Below are 20,570 nucleotides of genomic sequence, written 5' to 3'. Positions count from 1 at the left end.
AGGGTCACTTACCTCTGCTTTGGTCCAGGTTTACAGGGGCCGCTGGATGGAGAAAGAAGTGATCATTAAATGTGGTATTGAAGATGCCTTAAAGGCCGACAGCAACCCCGATTCAGTGTCCAAGAGGGACCTGGTTCTCTTTGACAAGCCTACAAGAGGGACATCCATGGACGAATTCAGAGAGATGCTCCTGAACTTCCTAAAAGTCAGTGTTGCTGAGCCTCCCAAGCTCTCGCATTGCGTTTTTCTGGACAGGGTATTATCACCTCTATTTGGAAGTCCTTGGGACCAGCAATAGTGCTTGCCGGTGGCAAGAAGCCTAAGCTAAATGCATTCATCTATCCCCTGTAATCTTTGAAAAGATCCAGTCCTGTCTGAACCCACTGTTTGTTGTAGAGTGAGGCTTCGTGTGATATGTCATATTCAAGATAATCCCCAGAGCAAATACTGTAGGAACCACTAGATAAGGATATACATCCAACAAAATCACTGTGTTAGGTGCGACGGTACATTTCATTCTCATTTTGTTCTGTTTTAGTGTGAGTCTCTACCACTCCTGTGCAGTCTAGCAGTAGTGTTTGAACCTAAATCAGGGTGTTTAAGAGGACATCCTCTTATTTTCACTTGAGATGTATTTACTCTTTTGTAATTAGAATATAGATTTGACTGTAATAGATTTCCTACGAAGAAGGGGTTGGTGGCTCTGATCCCAGATTGGCTCCAACCCGAGGCTGGCTCCAACTGGTTTAGAACCACTACACTCCAAGGGTGTTGGACAGGCACAAAGGTGTGTCAAGAGCATAGCCAGAGAATGCTGCACTCTGCCTATCCCCGTGAGGACTTATCCCACATGAGAGCAGCTTTCAGCAGCAAAATCACTCTGAGAATCTAAAGGGCTGTAAGCAGCTGGCTGCAGCAGAGTGCGTGTCTCAGGGTTGTTCTAGTATTTTTACCTCACTCAGAGAGCAGCACCCTAATACTCTACCCTGAATTAATGTACACAATGGGTAAAATTTGAAGAGCTGATGCAATTTCTTATTGGTTTGCAGGCTAACCTAGGAGATCAGACATCACTTGCAGCCTTGGTGAACCAAATCATCACCATGGCAGATGTGAACAGAGATGGGAAAGTGTCTCTGGCAGAGGCCAAATCCATCTGGGCTCTACTTCATCTGAACGAATTCCTGCTCATGCTCTCCTTGCATGAGAAAGAGCACACCTCCAAATTGCTGGGACACTGCGGGGACCTGTATGTCACGGAGAAGATCCCTCACAACTCCCTCTATGGTACTAATGTCCCTCACTTCTTCCAGCCATTGCTGCCTTCAGCCATACACCGGATTATTCACCAGTGGTTTGCCCCAGCCTGGCCCAGGAGAGCAAAAATCGCCATTGGCCTTTTGGAGTTTGTGGAGGAGATATTCCATGGGACATACGGGAACTTCTACATCTGTGAAACCAGCTTTAAGAACGTGGGCTACAATGACAAATATGACTTCAAAATGGTCAATCTGAGGAGGGTGGCAACAGAGATGACAATCAGAGGTTTCCTCAAGGGACGTCACTGTGAGCAGAACGTGGACTGCACCTACGGGAAGGACTGCATGGCGACTTGTGACAAACTCATGAAGCAGTGCAAGAGCGACATGGTTCAGCCCAACCTGGCAAAAGTCTGCGGGCTGCTGCAGGATTACTTGCTGTACGGAGCTCCATCTGATTTGAAAGAAGAGCTGCAGAAGCAGCTACGAACCTGTATGACCCTTAGCGGCCTGGCTAGCCAGATGGAAGTGCACCATTCACTTGTGTTGAACAATCTCAAGACCTTGCTTTGGAAGAAGATTTCAAATACCAAATATTCCTAACAGGGCAGCCGTGACTGTGGGCTATAGTGTTGGTATCCAGTTAAGGACAGAAGGTCATGCCTCCTCATTCCACCAGAGGAAATGCACCGGAAGCAGGTAGTTCACATGGCTGCAGCCCTTTTTCCTTCATGAAACCCCCACCGCCAATAAAGCATCAGTGACCCGTACTACTTAGCAAAATCATCAGTAGCGTGCTTTAGGTCTGTAAAGAACATGATGCAAAGTAGAAATACCAACAGCCTGGCTGAATAGGTTTGGGAGAAGAAGATAGAGGAACCAGAGTCGAGCTGCACCTCTTTCCTGCTAATCAAGGAACAATCACAAGTGCAGAAAGAGAATGAATCATCATGCTGTAATTGTCATATCTTATTTTGATGAACACTTCTGATGTAAATAAATAGCTTTTATGTGAGCAGCCCTGGTACGTCAATGGCAAACAGCCTTTTAAATACCAGCATCCTGGTGATTCTTAAAAGGGTAGATTATCCCACCCTGGAGTCTGCACAATTTATTTTAACGTCTGAATTTGATTCTGTAAAATTCAGACACCGTGTTGGGAGCAGATAGACAAGCTCACCCACACACACTTTGAGTCTGGTTGTTACACACCTTCCTGAACTGCCTGACCACATAGTAGGTAGGTCCTGGCGAATTCTAGGTTTTCTAGGAATTCTAGGTTTTGCTACGCTTGCGAGAAGGAGCATTGCCTGGTGGACCGCACCATTACCCATTTGCATTGTTTAATAATGTATTAAAATGATTACAGTTGAGGGAAAACACTGATGGCTATAACATAAGGATAAAACAGACCTATACAAATACAGAAAGTCCCCAGACAAAGACACGAATCAAATTAAGAGTGGCATATGCGCTATATAGTATACTGTATTCCCCGTATCAAGAGAATAACAGTGCTCAAACACCAGTTCAGGTCCAAATCTGCCTCTTGGTTTAATTGGCACTTCTAAAATTGACAGGATTTGATTGGAAAGGTAAAAGACTAATCCCCCATTAATCCACTGCTCTTCCCCTGCCCCCAAATAAAAATAAAAGAAAGGAATTTCAAACAATTATTCAGTAGACAACAAAAACAAATCTCATTTGGCTGTCTAAACACTACCTGCTATTGAAGTACTGACCCTTTGTTTCCATTTGTATAATAATAATCCTTTTAATAATCTTATAATAAACTTATAATAATCCTTTAACATTCACAAGTGCTCTGAACACATGGATGGAGTGGGGTGTTTAGCTTATGTAAACTATTGTTAGTTGGTTCTCCATTCCCTGCACCATTTTTTCCATTCTGATAGACTGTATGCTGGTGATCCGACGGTAGCTTGGTGAAGTGAAGCACACATCTGAAGTACAATCACTAGAAAAAAAAATTCTGTCCCACAGGATATATGGCCTCTGAAAGCAATCTTTAATGTCACAGCTGTAAAGTTATGAGTCCTTTGGAGTGGAGATATCAGTCCCTACTTTTAGTTCTATAAGACCATCATTATCACTCAACTGTTATTTATGGGGAAAATGTTTTAGTGGCAACAATGCTTTAAATCTAGCTTGCAGCCAGTTTAACTTGTCCCAGAGCCAGGCCAGCTTTGCACTACAGTAATTCATACACCAGAAAACTAAGCATCTTTTGTGGGGGTATTTTTGTTGTTTGGGGTTTCAGATTCATTGTGTTATGTCCATAAAAGTTACTCACACTTTTTAAATACTATAAAACTACAGTGTGTAGAAAAAAAGAAAAGAAAAGGAACCTAGAAATGCAAAGGCAAGGCCAACAATCCGAACTTAATGCATGCTATTGCATTAAAAGGGCACTCGGTTTAAGAGTTTTTAAAGGATTCTGCCTAGTTAAGTGCCGGATTTCCCATTTTTTGCCAGTTGAATCAGAAGTGAATTTAAACAATTTTTTATAAAATAAAAAAATTGGAATGGTTCAAATGGATATTACTTACGGTACTGTGAATACATCAGTATAATTCACTTTAGATTAATTGGGTAGGCCCCTTTTCTCTTTAGACTGACACTTAAATGAAGCTCAAACCCCAAGCCAGGAAGAAAGTCAGTTTAAACTTTAGTCTTTTTATGGTTTCACTATCCATTTGCAAAAAGAAAAGGAGTCCTTGTGGCACCTTAGAGACTAACCAATTTATTTGAGCATGAGCTTTCGTGAGCTACAGCTCACTTCATCAGATGCATACCGTGGAAACTGCAGCAGACTTTATATATACACAGAGAATATGAAACAATACCTCCTCCCACCCCACTGTCCTGCTGGTAATAGCTTATCTAAAGTGAGCATCAGGTTAGGCCATTTCCAGCACAAACAACCTCAGCCTGGTCCAGTCCACACAAGAGATCCACTTCCTGGACACTACAGTGCTAATAGACAATGGTCACATAAACACCACCCTATACCGGAAACCTACTGACCGCTATTCCTACCTGCATGCCTCCAGCTTTCACCCTGACCACACCACACGATCCATCATCTACAGCCAAGCTCTGCGATACAACCGCATTTGCTCCAACCCCTCAGACAGAGACAAACACCTACAAGATCTCTGTCAAGCTTTCTTACAACTACAATACCCACCTGCGGAAGTAAAGAAACAGATTGATAGAGCCAGAAGAGTTCCCAGAAGTTACCTACTACAGGACAGGCCTAACAAAGAAAATAACAGAACGCCACTAGCCGTCACCTTCAGCCCCCAACTAAAACCCCTCCAACGCATTATTAAGGATCTACAACCTATCCTAAAGGATGACCCAACACTCTCACAAATCTTGGGAGACAGGCCAGTCCTTGCCTACAGACAGCCCCGCAACCTGAAGCAAATACTCACCAACAACCACATACCACACAACAGAACCACTAACCCAGGAACTTATCCTTGCAACAAAGCCCGTTGCCAATTGTGCCCACATATCTATTCAGGGGACACCATCACAGGGCCTAATAACATCAGCCACACTATCAGAGGCTCGTTCACCTGCACATCCACCAATGTGATTTATGCCATCATGTGCCAGCAATGCCCCTCTGCCATGTACATTGGTCAAACTGGACAGTCTCTACGTAAAAGAATAAATGGACACAAATCAGATGTCAAGAATTATAACATTCATAAACCAGTCGGAGAACACTTCAATCTCTCTGGTCACGCAATCACAGACATGAAGGTCGCTATCTTAAAACAAAGAAACTTCAAATCCAGACTCCAGCGAGAAACTGCTGAATTGGAATTCATTTGCAAATTGGATACTATTAATTTAGGCTTAAATAGAGACTGGGAGTGGCTAAGTCATTATGCAAGGTAGCCTATTTCCTCTTGTTTTTTCCTACCCCCCCCCCCCCCCCCAGATGTTCTGGTTTAACTTGGTTTTAAACTTGGAGAATGGTCAGTTTGGATGAGCTATTACCAGCAGGAGAGTGAGTCTGTGGGTGTATGGGGGTGGGTTTTTGGAGGGGGGTGAGGGAGTGAGAGAACCTGGATTTGTGCAGGAAATGGCCTAACTTCATTATCATGCACATTGTGTAAAGAGTTGTCATTTTGGATGGGCTATCACCAGCAGGAGAGTGAATTTGTGTGGGGGGGTGGAGGGTGAGAAAACCTGGATTTGTGCTGGAAATGGCCTAACCTGATGCTCACTTTAGATAAGCTATTACCAGCAGGACAGTGGGGTGGGAGGAGATATTGTTTCATATTCTCTGTGTATATATAAAGTCTGCTGCAGTTTCCACGGTATGCATCTGATGAAGTGAGCTGTAGCTCACGAAAGCTCATGCTCAAATAAATTGGTTAGTCTCTAAGGTGCCACAAGGACTCCTTTTCTTTTTGAAATACAGACTAACACGGCTGTTACTCTGAAACTATCCATTTGCTAATCTGAAAATGCCTGGAAAACACATGAATATAGCATTTAATGTAATTTATCAGGAGCACACACAGAAGCAGTGTAAAGGTCAGAATAGCTTTTTATTCTTTATTGCACCTTGGCTAAACAGGTTACAGAAAACATTTACAGTTGCAAAAATATATTAACATCACACCATATTATATTCACATTCATGGTCTGTAGCGCATGGAGCGTCTTTGAGCAAGTGCATGGCAGAGGATCAAGCTATATCTAGCAAACTTCAAGTGCAGAGATTCTAAATGCTTTCTTTTTCTGCTATCAGGTTTGTTAGAAAACAAACCTACAGGCATCATCTGCAAACAAAGTGCACCAGCATATTAGAATAAGAACTTTAAATAAATGCATTCCTCAAAATGTTGTGCTAGACACTGCAATACTTCAGTACAGGGCTGGCACGCAACATTTTGGCACCCAAGGCGGGGAGCTCAAATGACGCCCCCATTTCCCCTCGCTTGGGCCAAACCTTTGAAATGTCTCCATTCTGCCTTCTTCCTGTTCTACTCCTCTCATGTTACTGCTCTGCTACCTACCCCAATAAAGGAGAACTAACAACTTAAAATGCCTTGATCAAAAATTTTAAGTAACACAACTTTCAAACACCTGAACAGCAAATGTAACTTTTCTTGTCTGCATAGTAAACACTGGCATTTTTATCTGTTTGAATAATCAAAGTGGTGCTTTCCGTGCCTTCTTGGTTGCAAAGATTTGAACTGCTTCCTGAAGGTCCACAGTCTGGGCCAGCTCATGCTCTACTGAGATAGTTGCAAGGCCAACCAGCCTCTCCTGTGTCACTGTTGGAGCGTAGATGTGATTTTATTAACTTCAACTTGGAGAAGCTGTGTTCTCCATGGGCAACTGTTACAGGAAGTGTTAGAAGTATGTGCAGAGCAACAAAAACATTTGGAAAGAGGGTGGTCATCTTATTTGTGCACATATATTCCAGAACAGCCTTTGGAGTTGATCCAGCTGAAATGTATCTTGAAAGGGCTTTCAGTTCATCACCTAAATCACTCACATCAATATCGCGAATGTCATCAAGTGTCAACACTGTCTCTGGTGCTGTCAAGGTTCCTTCCCCACTCTGAACTCTAGGGTACAGAGTAATATCTTGCATGAAAACCTCCTTAGCTTACTTTTACCAGCTTAGGTTAAAACTTCCCCAAGGTACAAATTAATTTTATCTTTTGTCCTTGGAATAACCACTGCTACCACCAAACTCTAACTGGGTTTACTGGGAAACATAGTTTGGACACGTCTTTCCCCCCAAAATCCTCCCAACGCTTGCACCCCACTTCTTGGGAAAGGTTTGGTAAAAATCCTCACCAATTTGCATAGGTGACCACAGACCCAAACCCTTGGATCTGAGAACAATGAAAAAGCATTCAGTTTTCTTACAAGAAGACTTTTAATAGAAATAGAAGTAAATAGGAGTAAAGGAATCACCCCTGTAAAATCAGGATGGTAGGTACCTTACAGGGTAATTAGATTCAAAACATAGAGAATCCCTCTAGGCAAAACCTTAAGTTACAAAAAAGACACAGACAGAAATAGTCATTCTATTCAGCACAATTCTTTTCTCAGCCATTTAAAGAAATCATAATCTAACACATACCTAGCTAGATTACTTACTAAAAGTTCTAAGACTCCATTCCTGTACAGACCCTTTGTTTCTCTCCCTCCTCCCAGCTTTTGAAAGTATCTTGTCTCCTCATTGGTCGTTTTGGTCAGGTGCCAGTGAGGTTACCTTTAGCTTCTTAACCCTTTACAGGTGAGAGGATTTTTCCTCTGGCCAGGAGGGATTTTAAAGGGGTTTACCCTTCCCTTTATATTTATGACAGGTGCCCTGCATTGCTGGTGTAGGTCTTCTTCAGGTATAGTGAGGAGTTTTGGAATATCATACAACATCCCAAATATACTGCTGTGTTCCTTGAGCTGCATGAAATGTTCTTCAACTGACTGTATTGCACAATTTAGCGCCTGGTTAAAGAATTCAACTTTGAATTGTTGTTTGGGGTCTCTTATGGGATTATCCAGTGCCTCGTAATCAAAATGTCATCTTCTTCGGTGACTCTTGTATTCTTGAATGGGTGGGAAAATAGCTTCAGTGTGAAGTTTTCTGCCAACTTCTGTGCACTCTTCAGAACACTTTGAAATCCCTCATCTGACCGCTTAGACTGTAGGTATGACTTTGCTTTGTCCAGTTGTTCCATTGCTCCAGATATATCAAGGTCAACACCTTGGAGTCTCTTGCTTAAAACATTTATTTCAAACAGTATATCATGCCACAACACTAAGTCACACAGAAATTTGAAGTTATGTATGTTTCTGGTGATTCCATTTCTCTCTGCCACTGTTCTCCCACAAACAGTTCCTGTCATAGCATTATCCTCCCTAATGGCAACTATGGCATCATCTATCTTCCCAATTTGGTTTTTGATAGGCTTTATCGCCTCCACTCGACTTTCCCATCATGTGGCACTCAGTGGTTTCAGTGTCAGAGAGGATGTTCCCAGATGTTGCTTCAAAGTTTGCCATCAACTTGTTGATGCAGTTGATGCAGAGAAAAATACATAGATGCTCTGAATTACATTAAAAAATTCAGCAGCCTCACTAGAAGCTGATGCTGCATCACTGACCACCAAGTTCAATGAATGAGAACCCCATGGGACATAAAAAGCTCGAGGGTTTAACTCTCAGATCTGTGTCTGCACTCCTCTGTTCTTTCCTCTCATGTTGGCACCATTATCATAGCCCTGACCTCTCATGTCAGCTATTGCAATTCCCGTATCTTCCAGCTTTTTAAGCAGCACATTTGTCATACCAGCTCCTGTAGTATCATCAATGTCAATACTAGAAAATGCTCTGACAGTCACCATTGCAGGGACATTTTCACTAGGTTCTGTTGTTGTTACAAAACGCACCATTAAAGTCATTTGTTCCATATGGCTGATGTCAGGTGTGCAGTCCAGAATAACAGAGTAATATCGTGCTGATTTCAGATCTGCCACAATCTTCTGTTTGACTTTTGTTGCCAGTAACCGTATGATCTCATTTTGAATTGTTTTTCCAAGGTAGTGGTGTGTGTACATTTCTTGAGTGTCAGAGTAGCAGCCGTGTTAGTCTGTATTTGCAAAAAAGAAAAGGAGTACTAGTGGCACCTTAGAGACTAACCAATTTATTTGAGCATAAGCTTTTGTGAGCTACAGCTCACTTCATCGGATGCTGTAGCTCACAAAAGCTTATGTTCAAATAAACTGGTTAGTCTCTAAGGTGCCACTTAGTACTCCATTTCTTGGGTGGTGACTCTTCTTAGATGCTCCTGAAGTACAGCATCAAACTCAGCCATCAGCTCCACAATTTTAAGGAAGTTTCCACTATTTGGCACATACAGCTGATCTGAAGTGCCATGCAGTGCTAGGTTTTGGGTAGCAAGCGTTCTCACAATGGCAATGTGCCTTTTCAGAACATTTTGCCAATAAAGAGACTGATGCAATCTTCACTTGATGCTGATCATCTATGGTGGCCTTTAACCTTAGTCTCATCTCAAGCTTTTTCCACCTATGGAATGCTGTCTGGTGATTTGCTGCCTTCTCATGGCATGCCAGATTTCTAGGCAGATTTTTCCAGTCTTCTGTTCCTGTAGAACCCAATGTGGCTGGAACATTAGACTGGAAGAGTTTGCAACACACACAGTATGCAGCATTCTGGGTTTTTGAGTACATAAGCCATGGCCTCTCCACTTTGTCACCATTGGGGATTTCACGCCAGTAATGTGTTGGATGGAAACTTCTAGTTTCATTGTCTTTGGGGAACATGAAGTTTTTCACTTGCTGTGGCTCATGCAGTATAAGGAAGTCCCTCAGGCTACTGCTCAAGTGGGTCCACAGTCAAGGATCATCTAGACTTAAGGAACTAAACTCAGCAGCAGCTGTTTCTTGTGCCTCTCCCACACTGTTCTCTGATCTACACTTTTCTTCAGGAATGTACATGGTTATATCCATTTGAGATGGAGATATGGATGCTGCAGTAGCTGCCAGGTCACCTGCACTCTAACTGGAAGATCAGGCATCTCCTCACCACTCACATCCTCACTGGGGCCAGAAGGCTCACCGTGAACATTTGTGTCTATGTATCTCAGGAGAGCTCCGTCCTGCTTAGATAGACCAGCTTCCTTTGCTTTCTTTCTTTTTCTGAATACTGCCACAGAGGAGATTTTTCTTCTTTCACTCATGACTGCTGTTCTGTGCCAGCTATAGTGGCTCTCAGCACTCAGTTGAAGAGGACAAATAAGCAGGCTGGTGGCAGAGCGAGTGAGGGAAGATATCAGTGTCTTAAGGGCCTAACTGGCTCCTACTACTTCAGTTGAGTGCCTGTTCTCCTCAAGTGGGTTCAGGGAAGCAGCAAGAAACAGGAATCTCCCTGAGAAGCTGGTGTTAATCAGTCCAGGCTCCTGGGGGGTGCTAGAGAGGTACATAAGATAATCTGGCTCCTCCTCCTCTCTTCTCCCTGCAGCTCCTGCTGCTTTCTGTTATTCCTTCTCACCTTTTCTCCTGCCTGCCTGTTATGTCTCTTGTGCCCTCCTTCCTCTAGCACAGAACTCCATCATCTCTGTGCATCTAGATCAGAGAAAATACATACGCACCAGCAGCAGACACAATTTTCTACACTCTGGGTTCTAGTGGTGTCCCCCACCACAGTCTGGCACCACCTCAGGTCACCTCATGGTAAGGCCAGCCCTGCTTCTGTAGCCCAGGAAGGTACATCATACTGCTCCTCAAGCACGTCTGGTTTGACACCTCTGATTGTGGCTCTGAGGGGAAAGAGAGAAGCTGATCAGTCCCTGCATTTAAGACCTTGCTGATCACTGTGGTACAGCATCTGAGTACCTTACACATTTAACATGAACATACATCTCTGTTCTGATTAGCAACAAGATGATCTTGTCCCTGTAGCCAATGGACCAAGGATGTTGAACCGAGTCAGTTATGACTCAAGGACTATTCAGAGAATTTCATTTCTCAAAGAAAAACAGCTCTGTAAAATGAAACCCAGTTTTCAGGAAAGTCATTACAATGGCTAAATGAAGAATTCGAAAGGAGCTTACATTTTAACCATTCCGTGCCCAGGAACAGTGGTAGGTGGACATTACTAAGAAACAAAGCAATATGGATTCAGTGGGTAAAATTTATCCCAGCACTGAAGGCCTGGCAGGAGGCCTTATGCAACCTGTAAACCCCAATTAATCCCTTTGACAATGCATTTAAGTCATGAATACAGCTCTGTGCACGCACTGAGCTGAATTTTGTTCCAGTAAAGAATACTCAGGGCCCATTTAACAAAGAGGATACAGGGTTAAGAAGCCATTCACAACCTCGTGACTTGTCCACAGCAAAGGATTCCATTTTTGCGTAGGGTTATTGGGCTGATGGTTCAGTGTTGCTTCAGGACATGGGTCACTCCAGAAAAAGGTTAAAGATCTAATCATTTGAGAGTTTAGCAAGCCATAGGGTCTTTTCTCCAATCCTTTCTTGCTTATGAGGGTCTTCTGCATCCCTCAGAGTCCTCTGCCAGTTCCCACCTTTCCCCCTAATCACCACTGTAAAGCCAACTTGTAGCCATCTTCCTTCCAGCCAAAGAGGAACGAAGCATCAGTAGCAAAGCTCAAAATGAGTAGATGCTATTGGTGAGCAATGCAAGGTTCTCTCTCTGCCTCCCACCTCAAAACTAAAAGTTGCGTGTGCTAACCTCACAGCAGGTCCAAGCCCGTATCAATCAGAGCCAAAACTAAATTGTATGATTACATCAGCAAGCAGGCTTGAGATTGAGAATCTATGTTAGTGTAATTTCTATGAGATTCTGCAAGAGAGATATACAGGGAAGATCAATAACAGAAGGACATCAGGTGCTAAATTAAGCAGTCCTGCACCTGCTCCAACTCTTACTTTAACTTACACCTTCCTATGGCTGCTCAGTATGAAGATGCAGCTATTAGACACCCTTATGAAGTCTAGCTTGGATTTTGGCTCTTGGTATTCAAACTGGGTCTCCAATAGCAACAGAGAGCATTACCCAGGATGCCACTGAGCTGCACCAAAGGGAGGATTTTTTCCAAAACCATTTGCAATCAAGGATTTATCATTCTCAGCTGTACTCCAACAGACTAGATCCAGCCTTAGTTATTTACTAAGGTTTTATTACTTTGATATTATCCAAATTGCTTCATCTCCTTTCGGCAACTAATTTCACTAATATGATCGAGTTGTAGTAGTTTCTGGGCATATTCAGTAATAAGATTTGATACAAGAACTCATCTCAGATAATAACACCATTGCCACAAGCTGCAGGTAAAAGCCCATGGCAGCTGATAAGAAAACCTGATGCAGAAACCAAATTATAGCTATATTTATGAAGAGATTATTGCCATATTTAGTAAGCATGAATTCTAAGACAACTCAAGAAGAAAAAGCAAAGGCAGCATAAGCTAAACTGGGTCTCAAGACATGTTTTATGTTTAATTTATAATATGCAACAATGCACATTTTAAACTTTTCTTAAGATACATGCTTCTTGACAGTTTATTAAGTTTCTCACTATATCAGTAATATTTCAACTCTTCCAAGTTTTTTTTTTAAATCCTCCAAGTTTGTCTCTTATAGCTTTTCCATCATACTCCTATTTCCATGAGTTCAAGATGTTGGTGGGGTACATGAATTAAAAAAACAAAACTTGAAATATGAAATCATATGACCATTCCACAAATTATTGTTTGTTCCGTATTAACACTTGTGTCAAGACTGGAGCTTTCATTCTCTCAAACTCAGACCCTCAAAGGCCTGACCCCACATGGCTATTGCGATTTTACAACTGCAACCGTCAGGCTGCTGGAGTGCTTAAATCAAATGTGTTGGAGTCCCAACCTACTACCTCTATTTGCAGTGTCTCAAACGTTTTCAGAGATCCCAATTACATCTGTAGGAAATTACATATAAAAACCTGGTAAAGTAACAAACTCAACTGAGGTTTCCATGCTCATCTGTTTAATCCTTAGGAAGATCGGTATTTTCCACACTAGATTAACACATATTGGAACACAGGCTTTTAGTTTCTCTTGAACTCATTTAGCTGTGCCCAGGTCTAGGAACAGTGACTTCCATAAGGTATCATGCAATATCTAGCCAGTGAGCTGTAACTAGAGAACTAGCCTAATTTCTTAGTATTCCTTGGTTTAAATCAGACCATTACTTGTGTAGTTAGTCCAAAAAAACCATTATCTTAAATTTTGCTCAACATCTCGGACTGTAATTATGCAGATCATTTCTTTTTTCCCCCCACTCTCTTAATTATCTTGATTCCTATTTGGTTATCATTTTACTACTGACCTCTTTCTGGCACAGCTTTCAATATGCTATACCAGGGGTGGGCAAACTACGGCCCGCGGGATTGCCCCCTGTGGTGCCACAGACCCCGCACCGCTCTCAGAAGTGGTCAGCACCACATCCCTGGGGCCCTGGGGGAAGAGGGCTCTGTGCATTGCCCTTGCCTCCAGGCACTGCCACCACAGCTCCCATTGGCCAGGAACAGGGAACCATGGCCAATGGGAGCTTTGGGGGAGGTACCTGGAGGCATGGCAAGGGCAGCCCACGAAGCCTGGGCCCCCCCACGCAGGGACATGGTTCCAGCTGCTTCCCAGAGTGGCACTGCGTGGGGCCAGGGCACGCATGCAAGGAGTCTGCCCTGGTGTGTACTGCTGCGACCCGAGCCGCTTTAGGTAAGTGGCACCAGGCCGGAGCCTGAACCCCTCCTACACCCCAACCCCCTGCCCTGAGCCCCCTCCTGCACCTCAACCCCCTGCCCTGCATACAATTTCCCCACCCAGATGTGGCCCTCAGCCCAAAAAGTTTGCCCACCCCGTGCTATACTATAACCCCACCCCCTCAACCTCTCTTCACGTGGGGTATGAACGGTTAGACAGATGCAAGTTTCAAAAGTACTTTATTTTTCACAATATTTACATCTTGGATATTTGTGATTTAAATGCAATACAGTGATGAAGACTTATTTTAGAGATTATGCCACAGCATGGAATGGCTCTAGATTCTGAGGTATGAGTCAATGTGACCAAAGGTTTTTCTTTCAAAGCATGTCTTACTTTAAAATGTTGGTATTTTCACTGGCTGAAAGTCAGAACCATAGATGAGTCCCCCAGGAAGGTATAGTCCATATCTGGATTTCTGTCCGGCTTTGGGAAGATAATTATTAACTAGCAGTATTAACATGTTCGGGAATCCACTGAGCGAGTAACCCTTCTGCACAGAAGTGATCTTAATACTGGGCAATTTTTAAATGAGACATTTTGTTTTACCTAATGTAACTGCATCTCCTAAGACTAGGCATCAGATTCATGGACATGTTCAAACCAAAGCGATAAGCATCTGCTTGAGTCACTGTATTTTAATCAAATGCTAGAATTCTATTTTCTCTGATTTTCTCAAATTTTTGTCTTAGATTTTTTACATTTTCTAGCAGCATAATTCAACTGAACATGATTTTCTGAGGATTTTAAAAAAAGTTATACTTTTAACAAGGTGAAGTTTTAAAATAGCCTCATTAGGCATTTACTACCCTGATGGAACCCTTGATCTAATTAAAGACTTATGAGAAACCAAATATATATTTGAGGGGGATAAAAGAAATCAGGGATTTTAAATGAAACATTCACATCTTAATGCATGAATCTTTCCACAGAACTGCAGCCGTATACACCACAACCTTACTGACATTCTTTTAAGAAGCCACTGCTATCGGGCAGCGCCTTTTCCCAATTAAATGGCTCATTTTTGCAGCCACCAGCTACCCATTTGGTTAATGGCACCTTTGGCCCCTATAATGCCCACTTAATGAGGACATTTTCCAGCATTCAGCACTTCCAGATTTTATCAGGCTATTAGTCAAAACCTTCAGGAGTTTTAGAAAACTCAGTCTGGTGATAGCCTATTCCTCTTCAGTCACCTTATACCACCAATACAGTGGAGGACTATCTGCACTATACTCCCAGAGATGGCATAGGTTGCACAATTATTACAACACGTTTATACCTTTGCTTCCTAACAGAACATTAGCTTGGAGGTCAAGCTTCTTTGCAGATGCATTAACATATAAAACTCAGTAGAAAACTTACAAGCCACGTTGCACCTTTTAAAAAAAAACAGAACTTTTCTTTAATCAGATCAAAGCATTTCACCTTTGGATGCACTGTAAAAGTTTATTCCTCTCTTATAAAAGGACTTCACTGAATTTCTGCATGGAGTTTGGATTGGATATTGAAAGCGTATTCTTTTATCTCATCTATTCCTTTAACATGTCTGAATTAACTTGTTTTATTACATACTTGTGACATATGATGAATGCTTTTGCAGTGTTTGAAAGGATTTTGCAAACAGACATGTGGAAACATACAATCAGCGTTGAAGTTCTTTAGCAAATGTGTGTACTGGATTTAGCATAATTTTGAGAAAAATTCTGTGCTTTAAATAACTTTGTATTACAAGTTAATTGCTATATTAATGCATTAAGATCAATTTAATTTGAAACTCAACAGTCCTTAAATGTGCTGATTACTTTAAAACCTTAACACAAATTCAATCTCTACAGAACAGTCTGATGCAAAGAAAACAGACAGCCCCCTCACTCTTCCTCCCCAAATTAATAAATTGTTTAGCCGCAGTAAATGTCTGCATCCATTCTTTAAGGATATAGACTCAAAGCAGCCAGTGCTTCCTGTCTGCCTCCTTCTGGCATAAAGACAACACTGCAGTTGTATTTACGTCTCCACGGGGCAGTAACTGATTAGCAGGCAATGGTAATCGGAAAATTTAAAAACATAGCCTTGCCAACTGAAGTAGCAAACATCTACTTTAGCTATCTGAACTTAAGAGACTAATATGTCTCCACAATGTTGACACACTGGTGATGGACCTGCCCTGTGCCAGTGGGTTATCAGGAAATATTATGATGAAAGTAATGTAGTTCTGCTTGTGTGCACATGAATTTTATAGTGCTTACAAATAATGTACATATAAAACATAAAATATGAGAGCTCTAACAGACTATGTTTCCTACATTAGCCAGAAAAAAAGTTCCAGCCCAAACCCAGTAGACAATGATGTACATGATTGTTCTAAATTAAATAATGAATGCACTATAGGATTGTCTTCCACGATCACTGGGTTTTTCTTTAAGGCTTAAAAAGCAAAGATGGACACAAAGTAGGAAAAAATAATTGCTGAGTGTTTCTCAAAATTAACGGTATATAGTCTGGGAGCTTAGATCCAAAATGAACGTTGTAGAAATATAAGCTACAAAGAGAAATGTACTCAAAGTTTTTAATTCCATGAAAATAGTTTACAGGTTGAATTTAAAAATCCCCTTCAGACTAAGTAACCTAAACATATGCACGACCACAGTGCTGCAGAGAACCAGAAAGCGAAACTGATTACAACAAAAGTGAAACTACCAATCTAATATCAATTAGGGGCAGTAAAAGAGGGGAGGGGGAAATCAGCAAAAATGGTGGAAGGTAAGTTACATTTTAAGCCTTCTTTCATTTTCAAGCATCTAACAGTTTATTGGTGATATAGAAAAGGACATGTTCTTTTATAAATATGATTTTTTAAAAAAAATAACCTGACCATGATGTCCCTTAAACATCAGTTTTTATGCTCCAACTCACTGGCACCAGCAGTTGTGGTAACTGATGTCATGCCAGGAATATTAGATTCCGGTGCTAAGGATGCCATAATACGTACCTTCAACAGCATTTATGTTACACAATTTCAAAGGAAATTAGTGCTGTCCTCCTCCAAAGCAACTGTGAATAGGAGACAGAATATCAAGCGTTTGCAAAGCAAGGCAGTGATTTTAAAATACTTCTCAGAAGTTCTTCCTATTTTAAAATTATACATTCAAATGTAAAACCCACTGTACTGTTCTTTTATTTCCATGCAGGCAATACGTGAACTCAGTAATGTTCCTACAATTCATATATCATTTGCTTACCCCCCCTCTCATTGGACACTCCGTAACCTGTATAATTCAACCACTCTGCATGCCAACAAAGTAGCCACAAATATTTCTACTTTAATTCATAAGTAACCAGAATTTATCTCTTTGCTCTTTGATTAACAAGTGTGTCTAAGTCTCACAAACCCAGAACTGAAGCTAATGGATTAACATTTGAATAGAAGCATTACTTACGGCTTGTCTACATGGGAAATTAAGCAGCAAAACTATAGCTGAATAATTAGACTGCTACAGGTATACTGGGAGAACGCCTCATGTGGCATTCTTATTCCAGGATAAGAATGTCCTTTTTCCATATACCTTAAACTGCGGCCAAAGAGACATTAGATAAACCAGAAAGTCACTCTCTCATTCCAGATTCTTAGAATTTATTTGATGTTTTTTGCCTTTAAAGTGCTTTAAAAGTATAACCCCCAAAAAACCTCATGAGAGGTATTAAAATGTTAACCCCAATTTACAGATAGCAGAACAGACGCCAAGTAGCAATCTTCCCAAGGCCACAGAAGACAGTTTCAAAGGCAAACATGGGACTGAGGAGTTCCCGAGAATAGAACAGTCACTTCTACTTGTCCTTGCATACAAGGATGTAGGGCCTTTTCCTGACGCAGCTAAAATTAGTGTGCTTTTAACTGCCTTTCAAAGGATATTTGCGCCATCTTTCACCAATTCTCTGGAGAAAGCAGGTATACTTGGAAACAATGTTAGGCTACTAATCATTCTGAGTGCTCACAGGTTTCAGAACAACTGAGCGTAGACGCAGCCTCTTCCTCTCTGCCACCTAATGACACACACATGGCATGACAGCCACAAGTGTAACGCCTCTAGGGGCATGGGACTATTAATATATAGGATGCTGAAGAGAAGTAGCGATTCTTCCACAATAAATGCAAAGCAGCAACAAACAAAAAAGAAATCCAAAGTAGGACCTCAACCATGAGACTGAAATGGACATATATAATCACCCCCTATCCACTTACAAACAGCTGCAGAATTTCATAAGCAGCTTCTCTGAGACAGCTCTCATCTCTCAGCAATCTAAAGCAATGCAAATACCTGCCATTTTGTAGCTTATATCTGTATTTGATTGTAGAGCTGTACATCAAGAACTTCGCTAACTACTTCCAAATTCTGGTCTAGACAACACATACTAACAGGCTAGTGTAGACAAGGCTGTGTGTATAACCCATGTCAGTTTAACATGTGTTAAAGGCACACCGCCTTGTCTACACTCCAGGCTGTCAACATTGTTAGCAAAGTTTCAGAGTAGCAGCCGTGTTAGTCTGTATTCGCAAAAAGAAAAGGAGTACTTGTGGCACCTTAGAGACTAACCAATTTATCTGAGCATAAGCTTTCGTGAGCTACAGCTCACTTCATTGGATGCATCCGATGAAGTGAGCTGTAGCTCACAAAAGCTTATGCTCAAATAAATTGGTTAGTCTCTAAGGTGCCACAAGTACTCCTTTTCTTATTGCTAATAAACACATCCTAATTCCTAGTCTAGACAAGGGTTTAGCCGATGGTCTCTGGTATATGGAAGTACTATTTAGAATGTACACGGTCTCCATGCTCACCTCATTCCTAGGATGCAGACTTCTTGGACCATGGTATCTTTTGATTGTTCTGCCCAAAAAGACAAAACACACTGTACAGCAATTATAATCATTCTAAAATTTGACATGAAAGGGAATTATAACTCAAGAGAGATGGAAAGGATGGGATGTTTGGATCTAGGCTATTTCAGAGTTCAGAGAAACAGAGTTTGGATTCAGGCTCACCTCTGCAAACATAATGTTCTTGAAAAAATGGAGGGCGGGGGGGAATAATGTGCTAGATGGGCGTTTATTTCCATTAGAGAATCCCAGTCTGCAGAGTGAAATATCAGGGCAGGTCCACCTATAATTTTAAAGATCGCCAAATACCGAGTAAATTGCAGTTCACGGAAACACCAGGTCACAATGGTACCTAAACAAAGTTAGAGCTCCCCACTCTTGCTGATCAAAACAGTGAATTTTCATGAAAGACCTTGTTCATCCTCTTTACGCTACTTCAGAACCAATATCACCAGGGGATACCAAATGGGGGAGGGGAAGGGGACTGATACTGGTGGAATACAATACTCATCAATTCTAGGCTGCTGATTCAAATTCAGCTCCAACTTGTAGTACTTAACTAGAATTGGTTCGCCACTAAACAGCTATCTGCTGGTAATGCACAATAGGTTAAATAGTGTCAGTCCAACGTAGGACAAATGTCCACATTGCAAAAGGCATCACCACAATTTGCCCCAATGGAATGGGTAGAGAGACCAATTACCTTCTTGCCCAGAGGTGGACACACTGAGGCAGGGCAGAGAAACTGTCCCTGCTCCTGACATGTGATACCTGCACTTGACAGAAAACTTCTATCTCCACAGCTCTTAATCCAACACCCTTCACTGACTACTACATTTATATTGAACAATGTAAAGAAAAGAAACAAAATGTCAGGCTGCTAATCATTCTGAGCGCTCATGATTTCAGAGCGCTGAGCGTAGACACAGCCTCTTCCTCTCTGCCACCTGATGACACAAACATGGCATAGCAACCATGTCTGCAACGCCTGTAGGGGCATGTAGTGAACCTGCATGAAATGATGCTCACCCCAGCTCTAGGAGAAAAGCTCTTGCATGTGCAGTATTCACATTTCCACCCCCTGTAAAAACAGCAAAAACACAGAAAATAAATAGAGCATTTGTTATACTCATTTGGACAAGCGCTTCAGGGGCCCACTATTTAGGTATCAGTGTGTGGCGGAGACCAGTTTGGAGGACTAAACACTACAGCCAAACTGAATATAACCGTTTTATAAACGGGGGGCGGGGGGGGGCGGCAGGCGGTCGCCGCGAAAGGGGGGGGGGGAGGGGAAGGGAGGCGCCGCGAACACGGACCGGGGGAGGGGGGAAGGGGGGGGAGAAGGGAAGGGAGGCGCCGCGAACACGGACCGGGGGGGGGGGGAGGGGAAGGGAAGGGAGGCGCCGCGAACACGGACCGGGGGGGGGGGGGGGGAGGGGAAGGGAAGGGAGGCGCCGCGAACACGGACCGGGGGGGGGAGGAGGGGGGGAAGGGAAGGGAGGCGCCGCGAACACGGACCGGGGGGGGGAGGAGGGGGGGAAGGGAAGGGAGGCGCCGCGAACACGGACACGGACGGGGGGGGGAGGGGGGGAGGGGGGGAAGGGAAGGGAGGCGCCGCGAACATGGACACGGACGGGGGGGGGGAGGGGGGAAGGGAAGGGAGGCGCCGCGAACACGGACGGGGGGGGGGAGGGGGGAAGGGAAGGGAGGCGCCACGGACACGGACACGGACGGGGGGGGGGAGGGGGGAAGGGAGGCGCCGCGGGTGACCGTTGAGCGGAGCACGGCCCCGGGTCTCTAAGAAGGGAGGGTCCGAGGCAGGGGCCGGCCCCGCTGGGGTGCGGGGTGGCGAGCTCCCCCACAGTCCCTCCAGGGCGAGGGAAGGGCCCGGCCGCTCCTCACTCACCGTCCCTGTGGGGCTCGCCGAGAAAAAGGGGCCGATGGGCCCGCGCCTCCCCCTTATATAGAGCTGCCCGACGGGAGCCCTAAAGGGACCAAAAACCCTGCCCTCCGCGGCCCGCAGCTGCCTCGTGGCCGCAGACACACTCCCCCTGCTGGACAGGAGTGTGAAGTGCAGCGAGTCGGC

At 43.2% G+C, this 20,570-nt stretch overlaps 1 protein-coding gene, 1 long non-coding RNA gene and 3 other non-coding genes across 8 annotated transcripts in view; 1 reads left to right on the top strand and 4 right to left on the bottom strand.

The window, feature by feature from the left end:
* Positions 1-2,274, top strand: part of DIPK1B (divergent protein kinase domain 1B) — a 38,182-nt gene extending 35,908 nt beyond the window's left edge. For all 3 annotated transcript variants that reach the window (XM_077835932.1, XM_077835933.1, XM_077835934.1), the window contains exons 4-5: positions 29-205; positions 1,050-2,274. In XM_077835932.1, coding sequence (XP_077692058.1) covers positions 29-205; positions 1,050-1,862 — 990 coding nt within the window. In that variant the 3' untranslated portion in view covers positions 1,863-2,274. The remainder of the gene's footprint in view (positions 1-28; positions 206-1,049) is intronic.
* Positions 2,275-5,835: 3,561 nt separating this feature from the next.
* On the bottom strand, positions 5,836-20,467 carry LOC144275944 (uncharacterized). Of its 2 annotated transcripts, none has more exons than XR_013348151.1 (6): positions 20,391-20,467; positions 19,514-19,565; positions 18,446-18,494; positions 16,601-16,662; positions 10,438-10,605; positions 5,836-6,883 (listed from the first exon to the last, which is right to left on the bottom strand). It is a non-coding gene; the product is annotated as an uncharacterized LOC144275944 (long non-coding RNA). The 2 variants fall into 2 exon arrangements; XR_013348150.1 differs by having other exon boundaries at positions 5,836-6,088.
* On the bottom strand, positions 15,505-15,635 carry LOC144276314 (small nucleolar RNA SNORA17). Its single transcript, XR_013348219.1, has one exon. It is a non-coding gene; the product is annotated as a small nucleolar RNA SNORA17 (small nucleolar RNA).
* Positions 17,572-17,706, bottom strand: LOC144276312 (small nucleolar RNA SNORA17). The gene has a single exon (XR_013348218.1). It is a non-coding gene; the product is annotated as a small nucleolar RNA SNORA17 (small nucleolar RNA).
* LOC144276311 (small nucleolar RNA SNORA17) lies at positions 19,353-19,485 on the bottom strand. The gene has a single exon (XR_013348217.1). It is a non-coding gene; the product is annotated as a small nucleolar RNA SNORA17 (small nucleolar RNA).
* Positions 20,468-20,570: the final 103 nt, after the last annotated feature.

This window comes from Eretmochelys imbricata, chromosome 16 (genome assembly GCF_965152235.1).
Source record: "Eretmochelys imbricata isolate rEreImb1 chromosome 16, rEreImb1.hap1, whole genome shotgun sequence".
In the NCBI taxonomy this organism is placed as follows: domain Eukaryota; kingdom Metazoa; phylum Chordata; order Testudines; family Cheloniidae; genus Eretmochelys; species Eretmochelys imbricata.
This window is presented reverse-complemented; position numbering and strand designations above follow the sequence as displayed.